Here is a 17,903-nt window from a genome sequence, read left to right as displayed (position 1 = left end):
TGTATGCATGAATTGCTTTTTAATGTATTTGAATAAACACAAAAATCATTGACCCAGTTATCTTAAAAGAATTTCAAAAAACGAATTTTAAAATCCATTTTACTAAAGTTTAATGACACATTTGAATTAAGAGACAATTAGAGACAGTTTTGTATCAAATGTTTATTTTGTAATAGTAGAAATGTCTTCTACATTTGCCAGATTTTAAATAAATAACGTTTTGTATGTGACATGACATTTATCCAGGCAACTCCCAGACCAAACTACCCCCTCCCCCCCCAATTGCCCCTCACAGAATGCATTTTGAACTGCCTGAGAACAGCAGCATCAAGCCTCAAAACCAGGCTGACTAAATCTCCACCAGAGTGAAGAGAGAAAAAAAAAACAACAAAAAAACTCAATGCTCCACATGTCTTTTCAGAAGAGATTCTTGGCTTTACAGTTGCCCCCTCAATCTAACATTGCTTACAAAAATGTCCATCAAGTCAAATATGTACACCTGTGCCACTTCTAGGGAGGTGAGGGCATCAAGACAACTGAAAAGAGAGTTCAAGGTGGAATCGGAGCGACCTACAATTCATCCTTCTCGCTCTGGTCATCGGAGTCCTCTGGTGGCGGTCCACCCGCGCTGCCATAGAGCTTGCTTACGATGGGCTGTACGATCTCTTCAAGCTCTTTCTTCTTGGACTGGAACTCTTCGAGGTCTGCATCCTGGTGGGACTCCAACCATTCGATTTTCTCCTCAACTGCCTTCTCGATGGCCTCCTTATCTTCAGACGACAATTTGCCGCCCAGCTTTTCTTTGTCACCAATCTGGTTCTTCAGAGAGTAGGCGTAACTCTCCAGCTCATTACGGGCGTCGATGCGCTCTTTCAGCTTCTTGTCCTCGTCGGCAAATCGCTCAGCCTCGTTGACCATGCGCTCGATGTCTTCGGGAGTCAAGCGGTTCTGGTCATTGGTGATGGTGATCTTGTTCTTGTTTCCTGTGCCCTTGTCCTCAGCGGTCACACGGAGGATACCGTTTACGTCGATCTCAAAGGTCACCTCGATCTGAGGGACTCCTCGAGGTGCAGGGGGGATCCCGGTCAGGTCAAAGGTACCCAGAAGGTGGTTGTCTTTTGTAAGGGGACGCTCACCTAGAAGAATGAGGAAAACAAAATGAGAACTTCAAGAACATGATTTGCTTTGACAACTGCAAGCGTGCGCCAAAGAAGTTTAAGGAAACCGTTCGCTTACCTTCATAAACTTTGATGGTCACAGTTGGCTGGTTGTCAGAAGCAGTAGAAAAGATCTGAGACTTCTTAGTAGGCACAACGGTGTTCCTTGGAATTAGTTTGGTCATCACGCCGCCAACGGTCTCAATACCCAGTGTCAACGGGCACACATCCAGAAGCACAAGGTCACCTGTTCAACAGAATTCAGTTAGAAACTATCTTCCAAGTGACTTGATGAACATTCAGATGTTCTTGTCCACCATTTCCCCAAAACTCACCAGTATCCTCTTCTCCTGAGAGAACGCCAGCCTGAACAGCAGCTCCATAAGCCACGGCCTCATCAGGGTTGATTCCTCTGGAAGGTTCTTTGCCGTTGAAGAACTCCTTCACCAACTGCTGGATCTTGGGGATACGAGTGGAACCACCAACTAAGACGATCTCATCAATGTCAGACTTCTTCAGGTCAGCATCTTCCAGAACCTTCTGTACGGGCTTCATGGTGGAACGGAACAAGTCCTGCAAGAAGAAAGGAGACATTTGTTAGTTGTGTGAAACAGCACCATTTATATTTGATCAACTATTGCTACAACATGCAGAAGCACTCGTACCATGTTGAGCTCCTCAAACTTGGCACGGGTCAGAGTTTCGGAGAAGTCTTCACCCTCAAAGAAGGATTCGATCTCGATGCGGGCCTGATGCTGGGCAGACAGCGCTCTCTTGGCCTTCTCCACCTCACGACGCAGCTTCTGTACGGCACGGTTGTCCTTGCGCACGTCCTTTCCGGTTTTCTTCTTGTACAACTTGATGAAGTGCTCCATGACACGCTGATCGAAGTCTTCACCACCAAGATGAGTGTCTCCGTTGGTGGCCACCACCTCGAACACACCATTGTCAATGGTCAGTAGGGATACGTCGAAGGTGCCACCGCCAAGATCAAACACCAGGATGTTTTTCTCGCCATCCTTTTTGTCCAGACCATAGGCAATGGCAGCAGCGGTTCTGTGAAAGCAACAAGATGTTTGTTAACATGAAGATACTGTTAACAAAATAACCAACAGTCGAAAAAGCAATGGTACTTACGGCTCATTGATAATTCTCATGACGTTCAGACCAGCGATAGTGCCAGCATCTTTAGTGGCCTGGCGCTGAGCATCATTGAAGTAAGCGGGCACAGTGACCACAGCATGTGTGACCTTTAAAAGAATGGAAATGGATTAGATGTTGAGTTTTGCTGCAGTAGAACCAATAGCTGGTTTTGGAGTGGAGACTTTACCTTCTTTCCAAGGTAGGCTTCTGCAGTTTCCTTCATCTTGGTAAGAACCATGGCTGAGATCTCCTCTGGGGCAAAGGTCTTCATCTGACCTGATCCAATATCTAACTGGATGTGAGGTTTGTTCTTCTTCTCAATAACCTGGAAGAGACATGGCACCAGCATTTAGCAATTCCATTCCAATACACAGGCAGCCACCCCTAAAATAAGGTTTAGTTTGGACGGATACGTACAGTGAAGGGAAAGTACTTGATGTCCTGCTGCACAGCGGAGTCGCCCCACGTACGGCCGATCAATCTCTTGGCGTCAAAGACAGTGTTCTCTGGGTTGGAGGTCAGCTGGTTCTTGGCAGCATCTCCGATGAGACGCTCGCCCTCGGTGGTGAATGCCACATATGATGGAGTGATGCGGTTTCCTTGGTCATTGGCGATGATCTCAACACGGCCATTCTTGAAGACTCCAACACTGATTGTACAAAAGCCAAATATAAATGGTTAAACATTAATAATGTTTACATGGAGGTAATTGCTAATTATGACCCATATCAAGATTTTCTTCCACTTTTGAAGGATGCATTTCAATGCATCCAGTCGATTACTGTATAAGGACTTTCAAAAATCAATCGACAGCTCTGAAATTATTTATCGTGTAGAAATTGGTTCTAGTGAGTGCAAGTTCCAAGCATAACTGGAAGAACTTTCCATTATATTTTAAAACATTTCCCAGGCCTGAAAATCTTTACATTTCCTGATATTTCTATGTTGTCTGACTGGGAACCTTGCATTCATTATCCAAAACCATTCTCACCATGAGTAGGTGGTCCCAAGATCTATTCCGACCACTGTCCCAACACTCTCCTTCTTATCATCCTCATCAGCAAACACGCTGCCGGCCACCAGCAGGAACAGGCAAAGGAATCGCATTTTGGCGTGGATCTATCAAATCTCCAGTGTTTTCTGTAACAGGAAAAGTACATTTAAATAACAAGTCAGGGCATATAAACATAACGGACTTTGCTCATTGGCTACAGGGTTGCATTAAAGCATGCTATACAACATGCAGAAAAATGAAGGAAGTAATCTTGATTTTCTAAATACTACTCAAAGTTTCGCTCAAATATAAGCAGTTCCACCAAAAATGAAATGGACAGATAGATGCACATTAAGTGCACAGATGCATAGAGTTGGATTGCAAATTTCAAATATGAAAAGTGCAAGAATGCACTATTAAAACCAGTTTATTAAAGCCAATAAATAATGCAAAGCATGCACAGAATTCCCCCTAAAAATCTGAAATGACTTGCAGAAATCCTGATCAACCACTGATCCATTTTTTCTGTACTAGTTAAGAAGAGTGACTGGTCTCCAGTTCAAACCTCGTGGGTGCTCTGATCATCAAATCCTAATTTTTATAAATGACTCCAAATATAAATGTTATGCTACTTGTAGACTGAAAGTACTAAGTACATTTATTTCTATTTTAAACCATTTTATAAAGATAAACAGTGTTATATAATGGATCTATTCCTCTTGCTTAACCAGGTAGTGGCTTAATAGCCCAACTAATGAATGAGCATTACAAACAGCAAACAAAAACACATTTTGTCAATTATATTTAAATATACATTTTATTGTCAACACATTTTTAGCACCCATTTCCCAATACTATTGAACCTAAATGTCTTATTTTACGCTTGTTTTGTGAAATAAATTAAATATTGGAGCTATAATAGTCTAGATAAGATAAGATTGTTACCTGATATTTGAAATATGAAGTATAAGTCTCAAGGGCGTAGGCTGTACGCAATCAATGTGCTGTACTCGACTCTCAGTGTGAACTGTCACGCATGGAGCCGCTCTCGCCTGTATATAAGCCGTCAACTCTTCCCCGTCGTGGAGCCTCGTGATTGGTCAGAGAGCAGCTGGTTGGAAGGCGCTCATTGGCGGAGCGTTGCACGCTGGCTGCTGCTGATTTGCACATGTACTGAGGGTGGAAACGTCACGAGATGAGGCGAATTGTAACGATTTCATTGGATTGCGTGTGTGTCAGTGTGTGACGTTTCCGGATGGGGGCGGGTCTTTGGTGTAAGACGCACTTGAACAAGACCAGAAACAGGAATATTTTGATTGGCATTTACCCCAAATTTCGTATTACATGCTTATTACGCACAAGCTTTTACCTATTTACACATATATTTTATCGGGTTTTCTGTGAGATGTAGGGAAACTGCTGTTGTCAAAAAGCAGATGATATTAGAGTTTGAATATGGATTGTACATACAATTAATTTTCAATTGACAATTAAATGTACAGATTGAATATATCTTATGTTGAAATAAGTAAAATGTGCATATCAATGGAAAAAAAGGGGACAGAAACAGTTGATGGTACATGATTCTGACTATCAGTGTTGGGTGTAATGCATTACCAGGTAATTAAATGACTTTTTCATTGAAAAAAATTAATTAAGGGATTACTCTTAATTTTTCAGTAATTTCATTACAGTTACTTCTTATGTAATTGTGTTAAATACTGTATATAGACCCTAGAACAATTCTATATAAAGCAATAGTGAATTTAAAATTGAGAAATTTTACGTCTAATGTTAAAAAGTATGTTTTCTAATTTAACGCTGCCCCTTTAAATTCTTTGACCAGTTCATTAATAATTTATTTGATTTATTTGAAACAATTAAAATAACAGTTTCATGTCTATCCTTGTATTTTTCATCTGGTCGAGGTTGATCAGGGTTTTAGAAAGTAATTAGTAATAAGTAATGCAATTACTTTTCAGACAGAGTACAGTAATCTAATTACACTATAGAAGATGTAATTAGTAGTTAGTAATTAATTACTTACCCAACACAGCTGACTATTACATAGCTACTTGCCAAATAAATATATAATGGACATAAAATATGTGAGATGAAAAATACTGCTATTATACAGTTTAGCACTCATTGTACAAAAGAGTTATTTAATAATCTTTTAACTTATAAGGTGCAAATAAAGTGAAACAACTTTAGAGTCAATGGCAAAATCAAATGGGTGTGTTTACAATTGGGAAATTTTGTTGCGGTTTGCTCAGTCATTAGCTTAAATGTGAAAACAAAATAATGTGACTCATCTGTATACACGATGCAATGAGAGGAAACACTTTTTCAGTATGATTTAATACTGAGTCACAATGCTAATAAATGACAGGTAATTGACCAGCAGGAATATAGTGTGTGATAATACTTCTGATGTCTGGTAGCGAAGGTTATATTCCTTTAATCTGTTTTAGTTGATAGTTTTTGCCTTGTTCAGGGTCATAATAATGACAAGACAAGTTCCTAGATCTTTTTAACCCAAAAACACTCCTGCAACTTCAATATAAATCCATCTCAGAATTTGCTTAGTGTAGATCCAGATAACAGAACTGTACAATTTATCGTTACAGAATATAGAATTGTTATAAAATTAGGCCAGTGAGTCAAATGCTCTATTGTTACAGTTCCTGCAAGGTTGTGTAACACAATTTAGACATTCACACAGATGGTACATAATTTAATTCAAGGTGATGCAATGTGCCAAAACAGAGTCAACAATCATCCAAATGGGGGGTGTGAGCCACTTGGATGTTCTTATTAAAGGCCAAAGTAACCTGCGTTGTGGATCCCTCTGTGCACAGTATGTGTGATGCAAACTGCGTCATCAGCACAGCCGAATGGTAGATTTTCTTGACTCGGCAACGCGGTCCTCGTCTGTGCACGTCATCTGCGCATGCGCTGGCCACCGACTGTACTAAAAGAGTGTGACAAAGCAGTTGTAGAGCACATGCGTCGAACGCGTTCCTATTCGTTCGTGGTCAGAAAAGTATACTCAGAACGAGGCGATCCGGAATTCGGCAAAACGAAGTATACCTGGGTCTTAACTCTGTTGAAGCTGAAGTGTGTAATTTTGGCGGCACTAGCGCCAGCGAACGGAATTGCAAAAGCCATGCCATTTTGTACTGATACAGGCTAGAGGCTACGGTTTCTTTTTCCACTGTGGTGCTGCGAAATCAGGATTAGAATAGACTGACTGGAGAACGGACCAATCATGAGTCGCCATGTCGGTAAAGCTGTTCCACCAGAATGGTTCTCTGTCCTGAGCACCGTTAACTAATCATGCTAAGAATTCCAGGTTTGGAACGGTTTGTAGTGAAACAGTGCTCAGGCTGAAATGCTACTAGAACCATTAGTCACTGTGTTTAGAACCGTTCCACCCAATGATGGAAAAGCACTTACACCCTGTCTAAACCAGGCACGTCTGTTGATGCAAAGAGACATGACGCAACGGCTTGAGGTGGTCTACACTGGAAGCGTTGACACGAACGTTCTAAACCGTTTATTTGTATTATTGGCAGTAGCGCCAGCGCATGCAGCGCAAAATGCAACGGGACACCCGTTTACTGTCCGCAACGGATGGTTCCAGTGTAGACAGCATCAATATTATAATGGGTTCTAATGCTTTTAACGCAATGCTCGCATCCGGTGTAGACAGGGTGTAAGGCCACGTCCACACTAATATGTTTTTGTTTGAAATCGCTGCGTTTTGGCCTTCCTTCCACACTTGGATGGCATTTTTGTCCTGCGAAAACAGAGCAATTCCGAAAACGCTATCCAAAGTGGATAAATCTAGAAATATTCAAAAACAATGTCATATTTTTTGTCATGTGATCCATTCAACCCAAAACTATCAAGATGAGGGGGGCCTGGGTAGCTCAGCGAGTATTGACGCTTACTACCACCCCTGGAGTCGCGGGTTCGAATCCAGGGTATGCTGAGTGACTCCAGCCAGGTCTCCTAAGCAACCAAATTGGCCCGGTTGCTAGGGAGGGTAGAGTCACATGGGGTAACCTCCTCGTGGTCGCTATAATGTGGTTCTCGCTCTCGGTGGGGTGTGTGGCGAGTTGTGCGTGGATACTGCGGAGAATAGCGAAGCCTCCACACGCGCTACGTCTCCACGGTAAAGCGCTCAACAAGCCACATGATAAGATGCACAGACTGATAGGAAATATAAATGTTAGACTCCCAAACATTACTTTTGTAAATAGAAAAGATTAGAATAGAAGAACAGGGAGCCCTGCAACAGATGTCATGGCCCCCACAGAGCTCCCCACAGAACATTGAGAGATTTCATAAAGAGACAGAAGCAATTGAGACAGTCTAAATAGACAGAAGAACTGTGGCTAATTCTCCAAGAAGCTTGGAACATCCTATCTGCCAACAACCAAGAAAAACTGTGTCCAGGTGTATCTAGGAGAACTGGTGCTATTTTGAAGGCAAAGGTGGTCATACCATTTTTTTTATGTTTACTGGACTTTGTATGACATTAAGTGATAAATGAAAACTATTTATGGCATTATTTTTGAAGACATCCTCACTATGCAACATTTTTCACAAGTGCCTAAAACTTTTGCACAGTACTGAATGTTCTGTGACAATTATATTACTTATATGCTGCACTTTCACTTATAACTTCACGAAAAATAAACGGAACATAAAATATCCCATACCATTACTTAGAGGAGGTGATTATCTTTCAAACGAGTCCACACACAAGATAATCAGATGCATAGATCATTAGATAATACACATGAAGCACAATGTTACATATGGCCACCAGGAGATGGCACCAAATACATGACACAGACTCAATGATGACTCAAATGACACAGAATGAAACTCATTCTGTGAAATCTCATTACTAAAATCATGTCTGCATGCTATGCAAACCTTTAGTCATTGTTGTGTTTGCATGTGTAATTAGTTCTTAATGTCTATTATTGTTTTATTTATTTGGATACATTTTTGTACACTAGGATAAATAATTTTTGTAATGCTATCTTCTCATTTCTTTGTCGTATCAACACAAAAAGTTACAGTTAACATAAATGTCAAATCAGAAAAATCAGGAAAAAACAAAGTACATTTTTGGCTCAATTTGTTTTGTGATTTTTCAACAGTTTCTTAAGGCGGGTACACGCTGTACGATTTATAATAGTCCTTTATGATTGTTGCTTGTCAGACTGTACGATATGAACGCACTGATATTGCCATGGCACACTGTGCAACATTATGTCATACTGAGTATACATCATAGCCGACTGTGGTCCCAATCGTCCCAATCAGTGAATGTGACTCACGTTACGGGGGTGTTGCGGAATAGAAGCGAAACAGCGAAATTTGCCCACCACGGAGGAGTATTATTTTTTCGCTCTCTGAAAGTCAGGACATCAGCATTTCCGTTGCTCCAATACCACTCCATCACGAGCATATGCTTACATTTAGAAGAAAGATGGACTTTGTCAAATAGGCCTATAATAAGACAAAAAATACAGAAAATTACAGATGTTGAGAATGAATGTGAGTGCGGGAGGTAGCCTACAGTAATGAAGGGCTACCACTAGCAAATATTCATTGTGGAAATAAAAAGACTTGTGGCCCGAAAAATAACAAACTTCTGCATTCACATTGGAGAAAACAAAAAAGATACTGAAAGAGCTTGAGTAGAGTGATAACTGGGCACAAATGTTGCTATGGTGCAGACGGCTAGCAGGTTACTTTCCAAGTGAATTGGGGTGCGAGAGAGGAGCGGAATATCTAACCTGGCCGTCGTAATAGCAGTCACACTATACGGCTACGATGCTAAATTTTTGACACTGCCAGAACTTCATCGGAGGCTTAAGATTATCGCAAAGGCTATTAATCAGCCGTCTGTGAACGTCACATTGAATGTTGTAAGATTGACGATTTTGCCCTGCGATGACAGAAATACTTTAGGATTCCCGAAATGTGTCTCAGATGGTGGAATCATGGCCAAAATCATACAGTGTGCACCCGCCTTTAGGCTGAGAGTCTCAAAATGTATCATAATCTATATCGTTAAAAAAAATTGAAAAGTTTTCTTAACAATGATACCAAACACTTGACCCTCCTTGTTTTTTTAGTTATAAGCCTTTAATTCTGTGTATATGCCACTGAAACACAAAATCTCTAAGAACACCTTACAGGCTACAATACACCTTTCAACAATATAATTACATTAGATGTAGGTTGATCAAGGAACAATCTGTAAGCATCTAGCTTGAACGTTTATTTATGTATAAAAATCTAATCAGTCATTGAAGTTGTAGTCTGTTTTTTTGGAGTCAGAACAGCTAAATATCTTGCAGTGCAGGTAGGCGAGTTTCTCTGCCTGAGAGCGTCGCAGTAGGGGAAACCATTCCCAGTGGGGCAACTCTACAACTCGATATCCTGCAAGCATGAGTTGTCTCCTTTTCAGTGCATGTAATCCAAGCAACTGCTGGCTCCTGTAGCAATACTGATTCCTATTTGTCACTTGAACAGCGAGTCGTACAATAGATGGTTTTGAATCATCCGGGTGCGTTGAGCACTTCCCAGATTTTGTCAATGCCATCACAAGATCATCCGTCAAGTCAACACCAACACTGAAAATACTTTCCCTCTCTTGAATGGGCACAACTCTGTGAAGCGACGGCTTTTGGACTGGCTTGTCGGGCGAGCACACTGGGGTCTTTCGGGTATTTGTGAGCTGAGCTAGTAGGTCATCAGTTAGGGTTACTCCAGAGAGTCTTTGTTCCCAGTCTTGAGACCAGGCAGAACCTTTCTGAGGGAGATTCTGGTGGCAAGGTCCAGAGGACACAGGAAGAGGCTCCTCACTATGGTCCAAGTGAACCTCTAGGTCAATGGAGCGCAAATGTGGAAAGATCATGTGTTTGCGCACAAACCATTCTCCACCCAGAAGTTTCTGCAGCATAGATTCGGCCTCAAGCACCTCGGGCTTCTGGCAAATATCTGCCTGGGCAAAATCCCATAACTGCTTTGTCACCTCTTCCTTCATTGCATGACTTAGCCTTGGGCCCGTCCACCTGGGCAACTCTAGACCTACAGTTCCATCTAAGGTGAACAAGTCTTTTCTCAACTCAAGCTCCAGGGAGTTGCAGGCCTTGTTGACGAACTCTGTGCTTAAAGCCAGGTTAAGCAAGTCGTGTGGGAATTGACCCACAAAAGCAAGACCAAGCAGGCCAGTGAGGAGATGTTCAGGGAATCTCTGAAATTCAGCCTCACGTTCACATAGGATTTTAGTGAGACTGGGATAGAGGTTGGGACATTGGCTCGGAAGGAAACCTAACGTGCCGAAAGCCCACAGCATCTTCGCAACATCTTTACTTCTGCAGTGCTCGACTACATTAGGGAGCTGTTCAGCTACGGCCAGGAGAATCCGATCATTACGGTAGTGCAGAGCGGAGCAGGCCAAGACAACGTGCATGAGGCCTTGAACCCCCATCTGTGGGGCACGTCGAGGTACCTCCAATCCCATGGCCTCCAACCACGGAAGATGATCCAGATAGCTAAATCGCATAAGTTTCATTACATTCACTATTCCAAAATCACTCATGTCCTTGACTACCACATGCGTCCTGTCCACAAGTCTGCGGACGGCTCTCTCGGACAGGGAAATCTGGGATTTGAAGAGGCTTAAGCAAACGGCACCTAATTCTTCAGCCATCAGTTGGTTTAAGTGACGCATGAGTAATGATTCTATGGGCTGAATGAGGGTATCTGGACATCTCCTGCCTTCTCCAACAACATACACCAGTTGAACTAGTTCTGGTGGACCTATCTGGTTAAAGTATTGGGTAATGCTGTCAAAAAGCTTCTCCAAATACCGAGGAACAAATCGACCAAGGCACCGCCACAAGTCAGCGGCAAGTAGCAACTGATGAAGCTCCATCTCACTTGCTCGGCGGCAAAACTCTGTTTCAAACAATCCCAATATGCTATGGGAATGAGGCAGTCCCAAATTCACAAAGGCCCTCAGCACATCTAATAACTGCGCATGCGTGAAGTTTTGCAGGCTTTCAACACTATACCGCAGCAACATGTTGAATCGCGTATCACCTCTAATGACTGCTGTGCGTTCATGGGGCAACTGGCCAAGTTTGCACAAGAAATTAGCGACATCTGAGGGTTCCATGTTGCCTTTTAGAACGGTGACTTTATGAAGAAGTAACGAGGCCTCATTGAGGTCAATAGTTAATGAACGCTGGGAGACGTCATGGGTCATATTGAGGTATTCAGGTCGACATCTCTGAAAAGCTCGAGGGTCACCTTTGGCACCTGGATCTTTGGTGGCGTATGGGGTAGGTGCGGCACCTCTGATAGATCCAGCTTTACTAAAAGCCAGGTTTAGCAGCGTGTTTTTAGCACTGGAGAGCCGTCGTGAAGAGCTGATGCTGTACGGGTTACTCTGTTGTCGGAAAGCAGGGTTGATGGGGAGATTAGAGGAAGGTTCTTCAGTATATGAACGCCCCAAGGCACGGACGTTTTTTGTCTGGTAGTAAGCGGAGGGGTTGTACACCAGTATGCTCGTTGGATGCTCTGGGCTTTGCGTTTCTTTTTCTTCTCCCTTTTGCTCTCCATTTTCTCCCTTTGATGGCAGATGTTGGGCTCTAAAGATGGTAAAGCGCTGCGTGTTGGCATAAAGACGCCGCTTTGCCACATGAAAAAACAGCACCGTTGCAGACATCAACACCAGATACTGGAACAGATCATAAAACAGATTTTTGTCAATTGATGAGAGAGGTTTTTACCAATTTGACCAATAGTGTCTTCAATTGTACAACTTGAAAAAAAACAAAAAAACATGTCAATTAAATACATTCTAAGGGCGCTTACAAACTTGAGAAAGCTCGGAGACGCAAGGGAATGCGAAAGGTCCGTTTGAAAGGGCGTGAACCAGAGAAAAGAGGTGTTTCAGTCTGAAAACAAGCTGTAATCCAGTGGCGAACACAGATCGAGATGGCTATTTAAAATATATAGCTTTACGACAATGTACCAGTAAATATTGAAACAATTCTCCAGGCTCTCTCTCTACAATTACTTTTAAACATGGAAGAGAAAAATAATAAAGGTCAGAGAATGAATACACCGCATGTATGAGTTTGTCCGGCATGTTTTTTCGATTTCACAGCACAACTAGTCCCGCCTATCCAGAATTCTCAATGCTTACACAGGGATGCTGCACAGATTTTAAAATCAAATTTAAGACTTTTTAAAAGCTTTAAGACTTGAACAAATAAAATTAGTACAGTATGTTCATACCAAATCATATTAAAAAATTGTATGTACCATAATATCAACACATACTAATTAGAGGTCGACCGATATCGGATTTTGCTGATACAATAATGCGTTGGAAGAAAGGCGATAACTGATAAATCGTCCGATTGTTTTTAAAACTGAAATACTGAATGCGTTACAAATTCTTACTGTGATGGGAACGGGCACAGAGGCAACAAGAAACCAAATTTCCTATAATAACCAGAAAAAAAAATTAAGATTTGGTGCATAACGCAGGGCTTATAACTATAAACAAGCCGAAAATACACCGGAGACTCTTATTTTGAAATGTCTGTACTCCCAGTTGCTCACACAAACAGATAAGGGAAATAAAATATGCACTCTTAAAATAATCTACAACTTATTACTATATATATGCTGTAAAATAAACATTGTCATAAAACAAAACAAAAAAGCACTAATTAACTTGTGAACCGCTCTGAAACAGCTGGAAACACTGTATCATGAGCTCCCTGCGCGCTTGGTGAATGTGCAACAGTGCCGCGTCTTCACTTTGAAGCATGCAGCGCATACAGACTATAGATTTATTTATTTAAATCACTGCCTTCTGCCGTTTAATAATTACATTCGGCCAAAACGTAATTCCTGTTTTTCTGTCCCTAAATTTAAGACCTCTTTAAATGATAATTAAGACTTTTGTTTAACCATTTAAGATATTTAAGACTTTTTATGGACTTACATTTTGAAAACTGAATTTAAGACATTTTAAGACTTTTTAAGGACCTGCGGGAAGCCTGCTACGTCAGAGTGCGTTGCAGCAAAAGTTTAAATGCTCTCAACTTTTGGTCGCATGACGCAGCATCACTTGCAAACCCTTGCGTATTCCCTCTCCGTCCTTCCGACGCACCATCCCCATCGAAATCAATGCATTCACAGCGTTCTCTTATGCAGCGTAAACTCTAGTCTATAAGCGCCCACAGTCATATCAATCACCTAAACAATGGTCTTAATTAATTCACCAAAAATTTAAATTCTGTCATTATTTAACTAACCCTCATGTCGTTCCACAGCATTGAAACACAGCATAAAAGACCATATGACCACATCACAAGTCATACTAGCTTTGTTTGAGGAACAGACCAAAATTTGAGCCATTATTCACAAATTTTCCTTTCGCCAAAGCTCTGAAATTCATTCTTCGCGTTCAGATTTTAAAAATGGCACGTCAACTCAGGTTTGAGGTTGTTGGTGCTGAACGTCATTTGGTCTCAGAGGCGCAAAAACCATATATGCAAGGTATGCAATGTAAAGGGGGGCACCAGCGGTTCACTAAAGGTGGTGCTATCGGCCTCCTCGACCCCTCCAACGCTTATAATGGATGATACTACTTTCTCCAGTTGATATAGAAATTGTGATTTATTTCAATTCATAGAATTTACATTAAAATTCTAATTTTGTGTGGGGCATATGCATGTAACATTCTTAGAAATTATGAATAAATTATACACAGAAAGCAAACTGACATGTCTGTGATTGGTTACAATGTTCAGCTGAAAGAAAACATGTAAATATAAAGTTTTGATGCAACAGTAGACCTAAACGCAATGCTGTAATTGACTGTAACTGAGATTGTCACTAACTGTTATTCAGTGGAAAAGAGCTGCATTAAGACTCTTTTGTGTTCAGAAAAAAATGACAGCATGGGTTTAGAATGACATGAGGGTGCAGGCATGATGACTTGCATTTTTGGGTGAACTATTCCTTTATACTAGATTTTAAGCATTAATGCTCTTGGAACTTAACCCACTTTTTATTTTCATTTGAACAAAACAGAAAAAAATTCAAAATCTATCATTTTCTGGCAGCATATCAAGCAAGCATTTTAGTTAAATCTGCTAAACACATTCACCTTACATTATTGTTCACGGATAGACACAGAACCATCACAAAACTCAAAACAGTCCTTCTAATCTTCAGTATCATAAATAAACTGTATCAGATGCTGCATGTCAAAAACAACAAATGAATTTAGTAATTAATTAATTGTTGTTGGTCAAATGCGTTTCGTCAATCAAAAGAATGTAATCAAGTTGTAACGAAATTACATTTCACACAATAAACAGGCAATAAAGTTATTTTGTGTAGAAAATTAAAACTGAGCTAATGCATACGCGTGTGTGCCAGATGACGTCATGACGTCCTTTAGCGTTGAACTCTCATCTAAACACGGACGATAACCAGTAAATATCAAGCGCAGACCACAGTTAATGATAAACTTACCTTCAGTAAGTATTCTTCAAGCAACAGAAGTATTAACTGCAAGAAGACTCATTGAGAAAATATTTATTCGTGTTCTAAATCAATATCAAAAGCATGGTGGGTATGCGGAAAGGACAAATGACACATGTCTGTACGGTGGCTCACAATGGTCAGAAAGTACAGCGGAAATATCAGTATAATGGATATGGCAAGCCGTTTTAGCTTTTATTCATTTGCAGGACATGAATTGTTATCAACAATTAAATTTTCACTAGTTAAAATGCTCATTCTTGATATCAAGAATGCACTTCTTACTAGTAAAAATATAATTTTTGATATCAACAATTACATTGTTACTAGTAAAAATATAATTTCCTGATATCATGAAATTAATTTTCACTAGTTAAAATTCTAATTCTTGATGTCTGTAAATGTATTTCAACATGTTATTATTGGGATATCTGATATCTGGAAATGTATTTCAGATATCAATAATTTGGAGTGTAATTAAAAATATCTAATAAGTATTTCATACTAGTAACTATTACATTACAGATATCAGAAATTAAAATGGTCACTAGTGTAAACTGAATATCTGATATAAAAAATGAGCATTTTTACTAGTTGGAATTAAATTATTGATATAAAAAATGGACATTTCCACTGGTAGAAATTACATTCTTGATATCGAAAATTATATTATTTACTAGTAAGAAAATAACTGTTGATATGTGAAATTGTACTTTCAACTAGTAAGAAACACATTTTTGCTATCAATAATTGTGTATTGAATGGGAGTGAATAACATATCTGTGTGAAACATCACTAGTGAAAATTCAATTATAGATATAAAAAATGAGGGTTTTTACTAATTGAAATTCCATTTTTGATATCAAGAATGTGATTTCTGTGAGTGATGATGTCATTATTTATATCAAGAATTCATATTTTTACTAGTGAAAATGTAATTATTGATATAAAGAATTTGAATTCTAACTAGTGAAAATTGAATTGTTGATATCAACAATTCATATCCTGCGAATGAATAAAAGTGAATTCGGCTTCCCATACAATGGACCCTTTTAACATTTCCGGGTTTGGAAACGGTCCATTCTATCTAAAGAAATGTTGTGGTCATTACCTGCTCACTACAAGCACTGCTAAGATCGTTGATCTTATTGAAACAAATTAACCATTTTTAACCATAGTTTACATTATTCCATATTTAGGAATGCCTAAATACTAAAGAGCGCTACTGAATCTGAATCCCGATTGAATGACTCTTATGAGCCAGTTCTTGCGAATCAGAAACATACTACGAGCCCAGTGTAGGCCAATTCCAGAACTAATGATTCTTATAAAAAGCTGGTTCTTTTTAGAGAATCCAAATCATACAGCATGCCCAGGACAGTCTGATTCCTGAACGAATGACTCTTTATGAGCCGGATCTTTTTAGAAAATTAAAAACATACTGTAGTCATTATTTTCAAAATAAAGTTAATGAAATGGAATGCCAAAAGAACCAAGAAATGTACTGGTTTATGTGTACTCAAGGCTTTGCTGTAATAACTGGTATTTTGTTTTTTACAAATAAACAAATTAAATGAATAAAACCATTATTAGTATTATTTAACCCTTTAATGCATATCTCGGGTCTTTAGTGACCTTTACTTCATCCATTTTTTGCAGTTATGCCCACACCTCTTTAGTATTCCTCAACCTTTCTCTTCTGAATAGTGTAACAAAAAATTGCAAAATTGCAAAAAATTTATATATTTTTATCACTGCTTAATTGTGTTGTGTGACAATTGTGAATGATCAGTATTTCATATGCGTGTACACGTACATATTATACATGTTATTTCTTACTCAAAAAGAATGGTGTTGATGTTTCGGTGATTGACTTGATTTACATTTGACATTGATATTTGATGAAGAAGCAACATGGAATAAACTATAGCAAGTGTAACACATGAACAGTATGATATGACTATTGTCATTTGGGTGTAGTACTGAAATTATGTAAGTTATGTAAGCCTATTTAGACTCAAAAAGTGCCTAATATATATATATATATATATAGTATATATATATATATATATATATCAGAATGAGCTTTATTGCCAAGTATGCTTACAAATACAAGGAATTTGTCTTGGTGACAGAAGCTTCCAGTGCACAAACAATACAGCAACAAGACAGAGATAATAATAAAAAATACATAAATAAATAAATAAAAAGTGAATAGAAAATATAAGTATATATAGAAATACACAATAAGGCAATATATATGTATATACAGTGTTGGGGAGTAACGAAATAAATGTAACAGGAATACGTATTTAAAATACAAAATATTAGTAACGGTATTCCACTACAGTTACAATTTAAATCATTGGTAATTAGAATACAGTTACATTCAAAAAGTATTTTGATTACTGAAGAGATTACTTTGCATTTTATTGTCATTTGTTTCATTTAATATTTAGTCCTTTCAGATGGAAAACATTTATACATATAAATGATGTGATCCAAAGTGCATTTGAACAGCGGTGAAACACTTTCTTATGATGTGTTACATTCATACGAGCAGACAGAGAAGTACGTTTGAAGTAAGTTTGGAGCAGAAGAAATAGAAATAAACCTTGTGTAAATTGTCAGCTTTACGCTAAGCTAAATTGCTATTTCTAGACATTTTACATGCACATGTTACAGCACGATCATATTTTTTTATCAAGAAAATTCATGTTGGATCTTTTTTTCTAGCAAGACCTTTGATATTAGGGCAAAAATCATATTCTTGATAATAATTTTTGTATTGTTTTCCTGTAAAAATATCTAAAAATCCTTAAAACAAGATCCACTTGATTTATCTTGTTTTAGAAACAACACTGCATAAGATATTTCAGTTTTTCAGAGAATGTATTTTTAACATATGTATTTTGTCTTACTGTACTGACAGAGTTTTTATAGTCAAAACAAGTGAAAAAATCTACCAGTGCTGAAGAAGTAATCCAAAGTATTCTTAC

General features: G+C 39.0%; 2 protein-coding genes across 2 annotated transcripts; both read right to left on the bottom strand.

Annotated features, from left to right (window-relative positions):
* Positions 1 to 204: 204 nt before the first annotated feature.
* On the bottom strand, positions 205 to 4,360 carry LOC127423375 (endoplasmic reticulum chaperone BiP). Its single transcript, XM_051667630.1, has 9 exons — positions 4,240 to 4,360; positions 3,292 to 3,440; positions 2,718 to 2,949; positions 2,488 to 2,625; positions 2,295 to 2,407; positions 1,823 to 2,213; positions 1,493 to 1,730; positions 1,237 to 1,404; positions 205 to 1,136 (listed from the first exon to the last, which is right to left on the bottom strand). The coding sequence occupies exons 2-9, from the start codon at positions 3,405 to 3,407 to the stop codon at positions 571 to 573; spliced, it is 1,962 nt and encodes a 653-aa protein (XP_051523590.1). The 5' UTR covers positions 3,408 to 3,440; positions 4,240 to 4,360; the 3' UTR covers positions 205 to 570.
* A 108-nt stretch (positions 4,361 to 4,468) lies between these two features.
* LOC127423307 (FAST kinase domain-containing protein 5, mitochondrial-like) lies at positions 4,469 to 15,032 on the bottom strand. The gene is made up of 2 exons (XM_051667498.1): positions 14,896 to 15,032; positions 4,469 to 12,073 (listed from the first exon to the last, which is right to left on the bottom strand). The coding sequence occupies exon 2, from the start codon at positions 12,059 to 12,061 to the stop codon at positions 9,626 to 9,628; it is 2,436 nt and encodes an 811-aa protein (XP_051523458.1). The 5' UTR covers positions 12,062 to 12,073; positions 14,896 to 15,032; the 3' UTR covers positions 4,469 to 9,625.
* Between the last annotated feature and the right edge of the window lie 2,871 nt (positions 15,033 to 17,903).

This window comes from Myxocyprinus asiaticus, chromosome 3 (genome assembly GCF_019703515.2).
Source record: "Myxocyprinus asiaticus isolate MX2 ecotype Aquarium Trade chromosome 3, UBuf_Myxa_2, whole genome shotgun sequence".
Taxonomy (NCBI): domain Eukaryota; kingdom Metazoa; phylum Chordata; class Actinopteri; order Cypriniformes; family Catostomidae; genus Myxocyprinus; species Myxocyprinus asiaticus.
The sequence above is the reverse complement of the archived record's forward strand: the minus strand, read 5'-3'. Positions and strand labels throughout refer to the sequence as shown.

Excerpts from the sequence above, each read along its gene's own strand:
- LOC127423375 (XM_051667630.1), bottom strand. The coding sequence starts at position 3,407 with ATGCGATTCCTTTGCCTGTTCCTGCTGGTGGCCGGCAGCGTGTTTGCT. Across the intron at positions 2,950-3,291 it reads CTTGGGACCACCTACTCATG|TGTTGGAGTCTTCAAGAATG; the intron begins GTGAGAATGGTT and ends TTGTACAATCAG. Across the intron at positions 1,405-1,492 it reads CTCAGGAGAAGAGGATACTG|GTGACCTTGTGCTTCTGGAT; the intron begins GTGAGTTTTGGG and ends TCTGTTGAACAG.
- LOC127423307 (XM_051667498.1), bottom strand. The coding sequence starts at position 12,061 with ATGTCTGCAACGGTGCTGTTTTTTCATGTGGCAAAGCGGCGTCTTTAT.